Consider the following 13747-nt stretch of genomic DNA (forward strand, 5'->3'; position numbering starts at 1 on the left):
TTGTGCAATTCTGCTTTCTCACAAAATGGTGCTCTCATACAGCATATGATGACCCATACAGGAGAGACGCCATTTCAATGTGACCTTTGTGATACTGCTTTCTCAGAGAAGAGTTCTTTCACACAGCATATAAGAACCCACACATGAGAGAAGCCTTTCCAGTGTAACCTGTTTTCTCACAAAAGAGTTCTCTCACACAGCATATGAGGACTCATACAGGAAAGAAGCCATTCCATTGTGACCTGTGTGATTCTGCTTTCTCAAAAAAGAGTTCTCTCATAGAACATATGAAGACCCACACAGGAGAGAAGCCATTCCAGTGTGACCAGTGCGAGTCTGCTTTCTCACAAAAGGGTTCTCTCACACAGCATATGAGGATCCATACAGGAGAGAAGCCTTTCCAGTGTGACTTTTGCAATTCTGCATTCTCAAAAAAGAATTCTCTCACAAAGCATATGAGGACCCACACAAGAGAGAAGCCATTCCAGTGTGGCATGTGTAATAAAGCTTTCTCACGAAAGGATAATCTCACAAAGCATATGAGGAACCACACAGGAGAGAAGCCATTCCAGTATGACCTGTGTGATTATGCTTTTTCACAAAAGTGTAATCTCACACAGCATATGAGGACCCATACAGGAGAGAAGCCTCACCAATGTGACCTGTGTGATTCTGCTTTCTCACTAAAGAGTAATCTCACAAAGCATATGAGGACCCACACAGGAAAGAAGTCTTTCCAGTGTGACCTGTGCCATAGAGCTTTCTCACAAAAGAGTTCTCTCATAAAGCATATGGGGACCCACAAAAGGAAAGAAGTCATATCTGTGTGATGCAGCTTTCTCACAAAAGAATTGCCTGAAATATCACTTGACCCACACAGGAGAGTAGCCTTTCCTGTTTGACCTGTGCAATTCTGCTTTCTCACAAAAGGGTTCTCTCAATCAATCAATCATCACATGGTGACTCACACTGAAGAGAAGCCATTCCAGTGTGACGACATGTGAAATGAAAAGTGTTGCCTGTAAGTTTGATGTATGTGTGCACACACACGTTTTGCAATGAGCACCCAAGGGGAAAAAATGTGGGCACACAAGGTTTTCAAGATGAAATTGAAATGTTTTAATTCAAGAAATTAATTGTATAATTTCATAATGATGAATTCAAAATGAAAGATGTGATTTTGAGAATTTGTCTATGACCTTTGAAATGGAAGTGTACAATTTCATTATTTTACATGTAGTTTTGAGATTGTACTGTGTTCAGCAGCCATTTATCAACCGTATTTGTTCAGTCAAGTGAAATGAATCAAGTAGCATGTTATCAATATCAACCCCTCAACTTAAATAGTCCAGATGGCCTGATTAACTGAACTAATAATAATAAGAAAAAAAAAGAAAAGAAACAGTGGTATTTGCTATACAGACCTACTCTTCAAGAATAATGAAAAAAAAAATGGAAAAAGGCTACTAAAAGAGCTTTGGAGTCGTACAAATTTTATGATAAAAGTGCAACACTGAAACAAAGCCAAAGCAAAGATCAGAAGTTGAAATTTATGATAAAGGAAAAGGGAGCTATTGGAAAGGCCCATTCTGATTTTCTACTTGCCTTTACCTAAAAATAAAACAAGGCAACAACCATAATCAATGAATACAGCACACAGACATGGCCAATTCTTTAATCTGTAGCCATTTCTAAATTTACAAAACAAACACATTCTAATAAAATTGCAAAAAACTGATGCACCATGTCAAATTCAAAGGATGTGAAGCATAAACAAGCTGGTAGCTGCTAGGGAATAGCTAGATGAAATAATGAAAACTGCTATACCCATTTACAAGACAGATTCCCTAAGGATGAAGTACAAGAATGGTCAGTGTTTGATATCTCGTCTATTTTACATGATTTTTCATTTGGTAGTGAACATGTTAATGCCCTTTGTCTTGAGTATTATGATTTTCTGGCTGATACTACAGAAATAATTGAATAATTTCCAATTTTCTGTGCAAGAACAGATAAATCCATAATCATAGAAAAATTTATACAAATGGTGGAACTTGCTCAGAATGGACAACTCTGTGACTTGGCAAAGTTGATGGATATTGGAGGAACCTTTCTTGAGTCTAGTACTGACTATGAAGTTCTAGTCAAATGAAAAACAAGCTAAGAAACCATAGGGGAGAATGTAATTTGGGTATGTTTATAAGAATGAAAAGCTACAAACTATATGGAAATTCAATCTATTTAAATAACGTGTATAAAGAGTGGGTAAGTGCCAAAGACAAAAGAGAAGAAATAAGAAATATGAAGCTAGAACTAAACAAATTGAGCATATGTAATGGTCTTATTTTCTATGTATAGTTATGTATTTACCTAATTGTATTACATAGGAAGGGGAGCTATGCTTGTGGTGACCTGTCTTTGTATCTCGTGATATCTAGTATGTTCTGAAATTAATGTATGGTGTTTGCACACACTATTGTTTTGTCCAATTTGTTCCCAACATCCTCCACTGTGTGTGGAAAGCTTTTTTTTTTTTTAAGATTTTTCTATTACTGTCCATTTTTAGTTTCTTCTCATATTCCCTTGTTTTTCTTCCATCCCAATTTAATAAAGCTTCTCTATCAAGGACTTTCATGCCTTTCATAATCTGTAATGGTCAATATATCCCTTCTTTCTCTTCTTTGTTCTAGGGTTGGTAGTTCTAGTTTAAACAATCTTTGCTCATATGTTAGTTTTGAAAGTGTTGGGGCCATTTTTGTCATTGCTCTTTGGATTCTTTCTGTCTTCCTTATATTCTTTTTTGTACTGGGTGTCCATAGTGTTGCTGCATGCTCCAATGTTGGTCTTATCAGTGTAACTAATATTTTCTTTACCATTACCTCATCCAAGTAATTAAAAGCCACCTTTTTTTATCTTAATAAATTGTAGGTTTCTCTGACAATTTTGTTTATCTGCTTGTCAGGGGACATGTCATTGGTGATAATTACTCCTAGGTCCTTTTCAGAACCAACTTCCTGTACTTCCTGTGCACTCACACCAAGAAACATTAAAACAACACCCAAAGACCTGTATCACACACAGATACTCTCCTCTCTTCTTCCACAACCACCAAATACCAGCCTCCGGAAACATATTCATAATCATATCACTCACCGCTCCATTAACACACTGAAAGACAACACACTGCTGCATGCCAGACCCCCTGATATCCACCCTTCTGAATCCTCTCTCCCACGAAAGGACAGAGTCCACCTGGCCAGACTGTGGTGCGGCCAGCACCCAGCACTTCTAAGCTACCAGAAGAGGGTGGATGACCACATTGTGAACAGCTGCCCAGGATGTAACACTTCACCCCATACCATACAACACAATGGAAGACTGCATTATACACAATCATGCACGCAAACAACACAACATACACTCTATAAAGGATTTGTGAGAAAACCCAGTTTCGGCTGTGGCATTCCTTGGGGAGACGGGACTGCTCGGACAGACAGTCTAGGGAACGACAACAACAACAGCCTTTCCCTCCCTATCCTCCTTCCCATTTAGCAACTCCCTAAAATACTCTGTCCATCTTCCTCTTATTGCTGTCTCTTCCATTATTATCTCCACCTGCACCTTTTACATTTTCTTCTCTACTTGATTCTCCTCCTCTTCCACTCTTAATTTCTTTCCAAAACATCTTTTTATTACTTTCACATTTTTCTGTCACATCTCTCCTCTTTGCCCCCTTCATCTTATGCTTTACTTCTTTTTTTCTTTTCCTTGTACCTCTCATATGATTCTCTCATCCTATTTTGGAACCAGTATGTTGATTCTTGCTTCTTCTTTTCTACAACCTTCTTTGCTTCCTCATCCCACCACTCACTGCCCTTTTATTCCTCCTGCCCTCCTTGTTCTACAAACCATCCTTGCACACCTTGTGACTCCCTACTTGAACCATCCCCATTCCTCCACTCCTAGTTCTACTCTATCCTTCACTTCCACTTCTCTTTCAGCTTTTTCTTGTACTCCTTTTCTTTCTCATTTAAGCATTTTACTTTAAGCACCTCCCTACCTTCTGTCCTTTTCCTCTTTCTACTTCTGTCCTTCACTCTCAACTTACATTCCACAAAAAAATGATCTGATATTCTCCCACTCTCCTAAGAATATGTACATCCAAAATTCTCCCTGGGTACCACTAAATTGAATATACAATATAAATGAAAAAAATATATGGAAATATAACATCCTATCTACCACCCTTCCATCCACCACCCTCTCCCCAGTGTACTTATGCTTGACTTTCTTCCTAAACACTATATTTGCTATCATCAACGCTCTAGACACATCACCATCAACTCTCCACTTCGATTTTTTCCTGGAGCTCCACACTTCCCAACCACTCTGTCTTTTGGTTCCTTTCCTACCCTAGTATTAAGGTCTCCATATACCACCACATTGACATTTCTCCCTAAACCCTCTATGCACTCATTTAAATCTATTCATAAACCCTCCCTTTCCTCTACACTCTTCTCACTACCAGGCCCATATGCACTTACAAAAACCCACATCTCCCTTCCCAGTTTCACTTTCATCCACATTAACCTTGAAGAAACCTCCTTCCACTCCACCACACACTTACCTATCTATTCAATTACCAGTTTATCCACCTCTTCTCTCCCTTGTCCTCTCTTCACTCCTGAGGCCCTCCCAACTACACTCCCAAACTCAAACTCTCCCCTTTCTTTCAACTTTGTTCCACTCAATGCCAACACATCCATTGGTTTTCTCACAAACATACTGTCTATCACTTCCCTGTTACTCTCATCTATACCACATCCACACACATTAAAAGACCCAGCCTTAGACTTTTTCTTGTACTACTTTTTCTTCCCTTTTCATTTAAGTATTTTTCTCTGAGCTCCTCCCTATCCTCTGTCCTTTTCCTCTCTCTACATCTATCCTTCACTCTCGACTTACCTTACACCAAAAAATTATCTGATATTCCCCAACTCTCTCTCCTCAGAATATGTACATCCAAAATTCTCCCTATTTTTCTCCTGGGTACCACTAAATTAAAATAGAATGTGAATAAAAAAAATATGGATATAGAAAAATAAATATAAGTTTAGATAAAAGATAAATGAAATTGAATATAAGCTATAAATATATGAAAATATAGATATATAAATAAATGTAACAGAAATAGAAAAATACATAACATGTAAAACAAATTGTAAATTATAAAAGATAAAGTATAAAACTATGGAATTTAGAAGAAAAAACAAAAACAAAACAGGAAACTAAAATATTGAAAATGGAAAACTTACATCTCCACAGGTTTGGGTTTGATATGTATTGCCTGAAACTATTACACTCACACTGGTCCCCTTTTTCCTCATGAAGCAAAACTATACAGGTGCTCCTCCAATCCTCTGGTAGTCTACCCTCTTATAGACAAATATTAATCAACCTCACCAGCCAGTCCACCATCACTGTACCTCCCTTTTTAAGACATTTTACATGACACCCATCTAATCCAGGTGCCTTACCTGCTCTCATCATTTTAATAATTGGTTTCACCACATCTTTTCTTATTTCCCTTCCATTTACCTCATTCATCACTGCCATTTTTTTTAGTTTCCTACTGCAACTACCTTTTCTTCCCCATCCTCCTTCATATTTAGCAACTCTCTAAAATACTCTGCCCATCTTCCTCTTACTGCCGTCTCTTCAATTATTATCTCTCTGTCTGCACCTTTTACCTTTTCTTCTCTGCTTGATCTCTGATCCTCATATGGAAAGTACAGCTACAATTTCTTAGATCAATTTTATTTATTCTGTTTTGCTAAAATGATAACACTGTTACACCACTTACCAGTTTATCTTTAATAATGTGACTTGCAGTGGCAGATCAAGGATCAAAATTGGGGGGGAGGGGAGCTAACCTGAATTTTGTAAATGTAGATGACATTTGGGTGGGGGGTGCCTAACCTAAATTTTGTATATATGATTCTTTTAAAGAGGTGAAATCTGCAGCATGAAAAAAAATATTTTGAATATGAATTGAAGTATGTCTTCTCACTTTATTTTTTTCACCCAGAATATTGGGCAAAAGTAATACATAATCTTACATTTTAAAGATTTACCCTCAATTATGTGTTGAATATACTTAAACTTCTGCCACTGTAATACTACTTTCTGCCATATACCAGTGTACACATGACAGGTTTCTCAACCTCTTCAAAGAGGTAATGAAAGAACAAAATTGGGGGTAGAGGGGGGGCGGGATTCAGCCTCCTCAGCCCACCCCTTTGGATCCACAATTGGTGACTTGCATCACTTGTTTGAGTCATATGAGTGAGATGAACTGAATAAACCTTCCTGTTTAGATTGAGGTTTTGTGAGCCCAATCATGGAATGTTATGGAGATGTATTAAAATGTGACTGCTGTGGCCAGTTGGACCCTTCCTTACTTCCAAATCTCATAATGTGAAGAAAATATTAGTAATTTTGGTCATGGTGGAGAGTATATGCATATAGCTGTTGGATGGTTTTCAGCACATTTCTGATGAAAAAGTAGAATAGCACCATATCTGTTAGTATTTCTACCTATTTTATGTTATGTGATGGTATGTACAAAGGGTCTGTTAGGTACAAAGGGACTTGAGTATGAAAAGATTTGTGTACAAAATATCTACAGTCCCATTACAATGTATTACACAATATTATATATATTTTTCCAGGATGAGGGTAACTATCAACATTTCTTTGGAAGAGTTATCCATAGACTCCATACATGTCATATGATGAAAAGGACCCAGTGTGATTTCTGCAGCATAGCTATATCACAAGTCATCTTGGATGTTGTGTGGTGACCCACACTGGAGAGAAGCCTTTCCAATGTGACCTCCTGTGCAATTCTGCTGCTTTCTCGTAAAAGGGTTCTCTCGCACAGCGTATGATGACCCACATAGGAGAGAACCTTTTCCAATGTGACCTATGTAATGCAGCTTTCTCAGATTTCATATGATGACCCATACTGGAGAGAATCCATTCCAGTGTGGCCTGTATGATAAAGCTTTCACAAAATAAAAAGTGTTTCCTCAAAGAACTCATGATGACCCACACAGGATAAAAACCTTTCCAGTGTGACCTGTGTCATTCTGCTTTTTTAGTAAAAAGTTCTCTCATACAGCATATGAGCATTCACTCAGGAGAGAAGTCTTTCCATTGTAGTAATTGTGATTATCCTTTCTCAATAAAGGGTAATCTCACACAGCATATGAGGACCCACCCATACAGAAGAGAAGCCTTTCCAATGTGACCTGTGTACTTATGTGCCTAAGTGCTGCCCCAGGGTATGTGCCCCCCTTCCCATGGCGGTGATGAGTAAAGGTTCTCTGTGACAGACGGCGTGAATATGTAAAGATGACATCTGGGGATTTTCATGTTTGTTTTTGTGGGTGGAGGTGTAAGTGGGTTGTTTATTATTTTTCATAATAATTTTTTGCTGACAGGCTGAAGAAATGAGGCTTCCTTTTTGTGTCATTTTGCGAGAAGAAAATGGGGGTGAAGGGGACCTGCTCAAGGTTGTCCGTGACCTTGGTAACAGAAAGGTCAGCTACGGGGAGTTTTGCCATTGTGTGTTGTAGTCCATAGAGGGTGCCAGTGATTTGGCACTATTCTAGCATAATAGCTTAAGTGCCGCCCCCTAAATGTGCCGCCCCAGGGCATATGACCCCCCCCCCATGTGAGGGTCATGCCTGTGTGATTTTGCTTAAAGAAAAAAAAAATCACTCAGTATATAAGGATCCACACAGGAGACAAACCATTCCAATGTCGCCTATGCAATAAAGCTTTCACACAAAAGTGTCGCCTCAAAAATCATGTGATGACACACTGGAGAGGAGCCATTCCAGTGTGACTTGTGTGGTAAAGTTTCACACAAAAGTGTTTCCTCAAAAATCAGATAATGACTCACACAGGCATGAAGCCTTACCAGTGTAACCTGTGTGACTCTGCTTTCTCAAGAAAAGATTCTCTCACACAGCACATGAGGACCCACACAGGAGAGAAGCCTTTCCAGTGTGACCTATGTGATTCTCCTTTCTCACAAAAGGGTGGTCTCACAAAGCATATGAGGACCCACACAGGAGAGAAACCTTTCCAGTGTAACCTGTGTGATTCTGCTTTCTCACAGAAGGGTTCTCTTACACAGCATATGAGGACCCACACAGGAGAGAAGCCCTTCCACTGTGACCTTTGTGATTCTGCTTTCTCAAGAAAGTGTTATCTCACACAGCATATAAGGACCCACACAGGAGAGAAGCCATTCCAGTGTGGACTATGCAATAAAGCTTTCACACAAAAGTGTCACCTCAAAAATCATGTGATGACTCACACTGGAGAGGAGCCATTCCAATGTGATCTGTGTGATAAAGGTTTCACACACAAAAGTGTTTCTTCAAAAATCACATGATGACTCACACAGGAGAGAAGCCTTTCCAGTGTGACCTGTGTGACTCTGCTTTCTCAAGAAAAGATTCTCTCACACAGCATATGAGGACCCACACAGGAGAGAAGCCTTTCCAATGTGACTTTTGTGATTCTGCTTTCTCACAAAAGGGTGGGCTCACAAAGCATATGAGGACTCACACAGGAGAGAAGCCTTTTCAGTGTGACCTTTGTGATTCTACTTTCACACAAAAGAGTGGTCTTGTAATGCATATGAGGACTCACACAGGAGAGAAGCCTTTCCAGTGTGACCTTTGTGATTTTGCTTTCTCACAAAAGGATGGTCTTAAAAAGCATATTAGGACCCACACAGGAGAGAAGCCTTTCCAGTGTGATCTGTGTGATTCTGCTTTCTCGCAGAAAGGTTCTCTTACACAGCATATGAGGACCCACACAGGCGAGAAGCCTTACCAGTGTGACCTTTGTGATTCTGCTTTCTCAAAAAAGGGTAATCTCACACAGCATATGAGGACTCATACATGAGGGAAGCCATTCCTGGACAAATTTTTTTTTATGCGGCTTATAAAAGAGTTCTCTCACAAAGCATATGAGGACACAATGGAGAGAAGCCATTCCTGTGATGCAGTTTTCTTGCAAAAGAATCACCTTATATATAATGTGATGACCCCCACAGAAAAGTAGCCTTTCCAACGTGATCTGTGCAATTCTGCTTTCTCCCAAAAGTCTCTCAGTCAACACATCGTGATTCACACTGGAATCACCATTCCAGTGTGACCTGTGAGATGAAGAATTTTTGCTCCAAGTTTGTTGCATGTGTGCATATACATGATTTACAACTAGTTTGCCATATACAGTATATAAATGACATGGATGAAGGACTGGAGTGTTATATAAATTTCTTTGTAGATGACACAAAAATACTAAAGTAAGTAAAAATAGAGGAAGATTATGAATCATTACAGTTAGACCTAAACAAAATCTGGAAATGGACTCAAAAGTGGGAAGTAAACTTCAGTATCAAGAAGTGTAGTATAATGGAGTTTGGAAAAAGTAAAAATAGAATATCAAATTTTAAAATTGGTGTAGAAGTCAAAAAAGTGAACTCGGAAAGAGCCCTTGGAGTATTGATCAGCAAAGACATGACACCGGACAAACACATCAATAAAATAGTCAGAGAAACCTTCAACCTATTAAGGTCAATGGAAGTGGCATTTGACTACTTGGATGAGGAAATTATTAAAAAATATTAGTTACACTAATAAGAACAAAACCGGAGTATGCAGCAACACTATGGACACCCATTACTAAAAAGAATATGAAGAAATTAGAAAGAATACAAAGAGCAACGACAAAATTGGCACCAACTCTCCAAATTAACATATGAACAAAGATTGTCCAAATAGGAACTACCAAATCTGGAACAAAGAAGAGAAGGAGGGGATCTACTGACTATTTATAGAATCATGAAAGGAATGGAAATCCTAGATAGAGGTGATTTATTAAAATGGGACAAAGGAAAAACAAGAGGACAGGAAAATAAACTATAAAAGGATAACTATAGAAGAGATCTGAAAAAAGAAATATATATGTATATATATATATACATATATATATATATATATATATATTTATATATATATATAGCTTCCCACATAGAGTGGTGGATACCTGGAGTAAATTAGATAAGGAAACAGAGTATGCAAACACTATTCAAGATTTTAAGAAAAAACCTTCCCATATAATATAACTAGGTAAATACATGGTGGATTTCTCAACCTCTTTAATGAGGGAAAGAACAACTTGGGGGGGGGAAAGCTTCGGCCCCCTCAGCACCCCCCCCCCCCCGATCCACTGGTGAGTTCCATCACTTATAAGTCATGTTTAGATTGAGGTTTTGTGAGCCCAAACATAGAATGTTATGGCGTTATATCAAAATATAACTGTTTTGGCTAGTTGGACCATTCCTTACTTCCAAATCTCATAATGTGAAGAAAAATTTGAGTCACTGGTTGTGGTGGGATGAATATAAATGTAGATGTTGGATGGTTTTAAGCACAAATCTGATGAAAAGTAGAATAGCACCATATCTGTTAGTGTTTCTACCTATTCAATGTTAGGTGAGGGCATGTACAAAGGTTCTGTTTAGGTACAAAGGGAGTTGAGTATGAAGTGGTTTGTGTGCAAAATATCCACAATCCCATTACAATGTATTACACAGTAATATATATATATTTTTTTTCTCCCAAGGATGATAACTATCAATATTTCTTTGGAAGAGTTATCTGTAGATTCCATATGTGTCATATGATTAAAAGGATCCAGTGTGACATCTGTAGCATAGCTATATCACAGTTCATCTTAGACATTGCATGATGACCCACACAGGAGAGAAACCTTTCCAATGGGACCTGTGCAATTCTGCTTTCTCAAGAAAAGATTCTCTCACACAGCATATGAGGACCCACACAGGAGAGAAGCCTTTCCAGTGTGACCTGTGCGATTCTGCTTTCTCACAAAAGAGTACTCTCACAGAGCATATGAAGACCCACACAGGAGAGAAGCCATTCCAGTGTGGGTTGTGTGATAAAACTTTCACAAAAAAGGGTTATCTCCCAAAGCATATAAGGACCCAAACTGGAGAGAAGCCTTTCCAGTGTGACCTGTGTGATTGTGCTTTCTCACAAAAGAGTTATCTCACAAAGCATATGAGGAACCACACAGGAGAAAAGCCTTTCCAGTGTGACCTGTGTAAATCTGCTTTCTCAGTAAGGAGTTCTCTCATGCAGCATATGAGAATACACACAGGAGAGAAGCCTTTCCAGTGTGATAATTGTGACTATGCTTTCTCACAAAAGAGTGCTCTCACACAGCATATGAGGACCCATACAGGAGAGAAGCCTGTAAAATGTGACCTGTGCAATTCTGCTTTCTCACGAAATAGTAATCTCAAACGGCATATGAAAACCCACACAGGAGAGAAGCCATTCCAATGTGATCTTTGTGATACTGCTTTCTCAAAAATGGGTACTCTCACACAGGAGAGAAGCCTTTACAGTGTGACTTGTGTGCTTATGCTTTCTCACAAAAGGGTAATCTCACACAGCATATGAGGACGCATACAAAAGAGAAACCTTTCCAATGTGGCCTGTGCAATTCTGCTTTTTCAAAAGAGAGTTCTCTCACACAGCATATGAGGACCCACACAGGAGAGAAGCCTTTCCAGTGTGACCTGTGCGATTCCGCTTTCTCACAAAAGAGTACTCTCACACAGCATATGAAGACCCACACAGGAGAGAAGCCATTCCAGTGTGGCTTGTGTGATAAAACTTTGACAAAAAAGAGTTATCTCCCAAAGCATATAAGGATCCACACTGGAGAGAAGCCTTTCCAGTGTGACCTGTGTGATTATGCTTCCTCACAAAAGAGTAATCTCAAAAAGCATATGAGGAGCCACACAGGAGAGAAGCCTTTCCAGTGTGACCTGTGCAGTTCTGCTTTTTCAAAAAAGAATGATCTCACACAGCATATGAAGATCCACACATGAGAGAAGGCTTTCTAGTGTGACCATTGTGATTCTACTTTCTCACTAGAGAGTAATCTCACAAAGGATATGAGGAGCCACACAGGAGAGAACCCTTTCCAGTGTAACATGTGTGACTTTGCTTTCTCAATAAAGAGTTCTCTCAAAAACCAAGTGATGACCCACCCACACAAGGGAGAAGACTTTCCAGTGTGACCTGTGTGATTCTGCTTTCTTAGAAAGGATATTCTCACACACCATCTGAAGACCCACACAAGAAAGAAGCCATTCCAGTTTGGCCTGTGTAATAAAGCTTTCACATGAAAGGGTTATCACCCAAAGCATATGAGGACCCACACAGGAGAGAAGCCTTTCCAGTGTGACCTGTGTGATTATGCTTTCTCACAAAAGGGTGATCACAGCATATAATAAATTACTTGGGAGAGATCTCGTTCTAGTGTGACCTTTGTGATACTGGTTTTTTTTTTCACAAAAGGGTTATCTCACACAGCATATGAGGACCCACTCAGGAGACAAGCCTCTCCAGTGTGACTTGTGTGATTCTGCTTCCTCAAAAAAGGGTCATCTTACACAACATATGAGGACCCACACAGGAGAGTAGCCTTTCCAGTGTTACCTGCACAACTCTGCTTTCTCTTAAAAGGGTAATCCCTAACAGCATATTAGGACCCACACATGAGGTCACACCATTTGTGTGTGACCTGTGTACTGAAGCTTTCTCGCAGAATTCACAAAGCATGAGGATGCACAATTGAGAAAAGCCATTCCCATGGAACCTGTGCAATAGAGCTTTCTCAAAAAAGAGCTCTCTCACAAAGCGTATGAAGACCCACAAAGGAAAGAAGTACCTGTGTGATGCAGCTTTCTCACAAAAGAATTGCCTGAAATATCACCTGACCCACATAGGAGAGTAGTCTTTCCAGTGTGACATGTGCAATTCTACTTTCTCTCAAAAGGGGTATCTCAATCAACACATGGTGACTCGCACTGGAGATAAGCCATTCCACTGTGACCAGTAAGGTGAAAAATGTTCCCTCTAAGTTTTGTACATGTGTGCGCACACACATTTTACAATTAGCACACAAAGGAAAAAATGTGAGCACACAAGATTTTGAAATAGAAGTGTACAATTTCATCATTTTACTTGTAGTTTTGAGATAATTTGTACTGTGTTTGGCCTTCATCACTTGTTCAGTCAAGTGAAATAAATCAAGAAGCATGTTAGCATTGATATTACCCCCCTCAAATTATATTGTCCTGATGGCCTGATAACTGAATTGTTTATATATATATATATATATATATATATATGTATATATATTTAGAAGAAAAAAAAATAAAGAAACAGTGGAATTTGCTACTCAAACCTACTCTTCAAGAATAATGTAAGCAAAAAAGATACTAATGAAAAAAAAGCTGCTGGAAGAACCTTAGCAGAGTAGAAATACTGAGATAAAAGTGCAACACTGAAACAAAGTCAAAGCAGAGATCAGACATTAAAATTTATGATAATGGAAAAGGGAGCCATTCGAAAGGCCCATTCTGACTTTCTACTTGAGTTTACATGAAAATAAAACAAGGCAACAACCATGATCAGTAAATATGCACATAGACATGGTCTATTTTGTAATGTGTAGCCATTTGTAAATTTACAAAAATAAAAAACAAACTGGTAGCTGCTAGTGAATGGCTAGATGAAATAATGAAAACTGCTACACATTTACAGGATAGATTCTCTGAGAA

General features: G+C 38.8%; 1 protein-coding gene across 1 annotated transcript; it reads left to right on the forward strand.

The window, feature by feature from the left end:
• Positions 1–203: 203 nt before the first annotated feature.
• LOC143032076 (uncharacterized) lies at positions 204–11720 on the forward strand. The gene is made up of 6 exons (XM_076196543.1): positions 204–545; positions 6732–6854; positions 7506–7604; positions 7940–8377; positions 8446–8982; positions 10800–11720. The coding sequence occupies exons 1-6, from the start codon at positions 204–206 to the stop codon at positions 11571–11573; spliced, it is 2313 nt and encodes a 770-aa protein (XP_076052658.1). The 3' UTR covers positions 11574–11720.
• The last annotated feature ends 2027 nt before the right edge of the window (positions 11721–13747 follow it).

This window comes from Oratosquilla oratoria, chromosome 12, assembly GCF_046742065.1.
Source record: "Oratosquilla oratoria isolate Oo_2021 chromosome 12, ASM4674206v1, whole genome shotgun sequence".
NCBI classification, from domain to species: Eukaryota; Metazoa; Arthropoda; class Malacostraca; order Stomatopoda; family Squillidae; genus Oratosquilla; species Oratosquilla oratoria.

What these genes read in the sequence shown, in the direction of transcription:
- LOC143032076 (XM_076196543.1), top strand. Translation starts at nt 204, where the DNA reads ATGAGGACTCATACAGGAAAGAAGCCATTCCATTGTGACCTGTGTGAT. An exon ending in GTGACCTTGGTAACAGAAAG is followed by an intron (nt 7,605 to 7,939) that starts GTCAGCTACGGG and finishes TTCACACAAAAG; the next exon opens with TGTTTCCTCAAAAATCAGAT. An exon ending in AGTGTCACCTCAAAAATCAT is followed by an intron (nt 8,378 to 8,445) that starts GTGATGACTCAC and finishes CACACACAAAAG; the next exon opens with TGTTTCTTCAAAAATCACAT.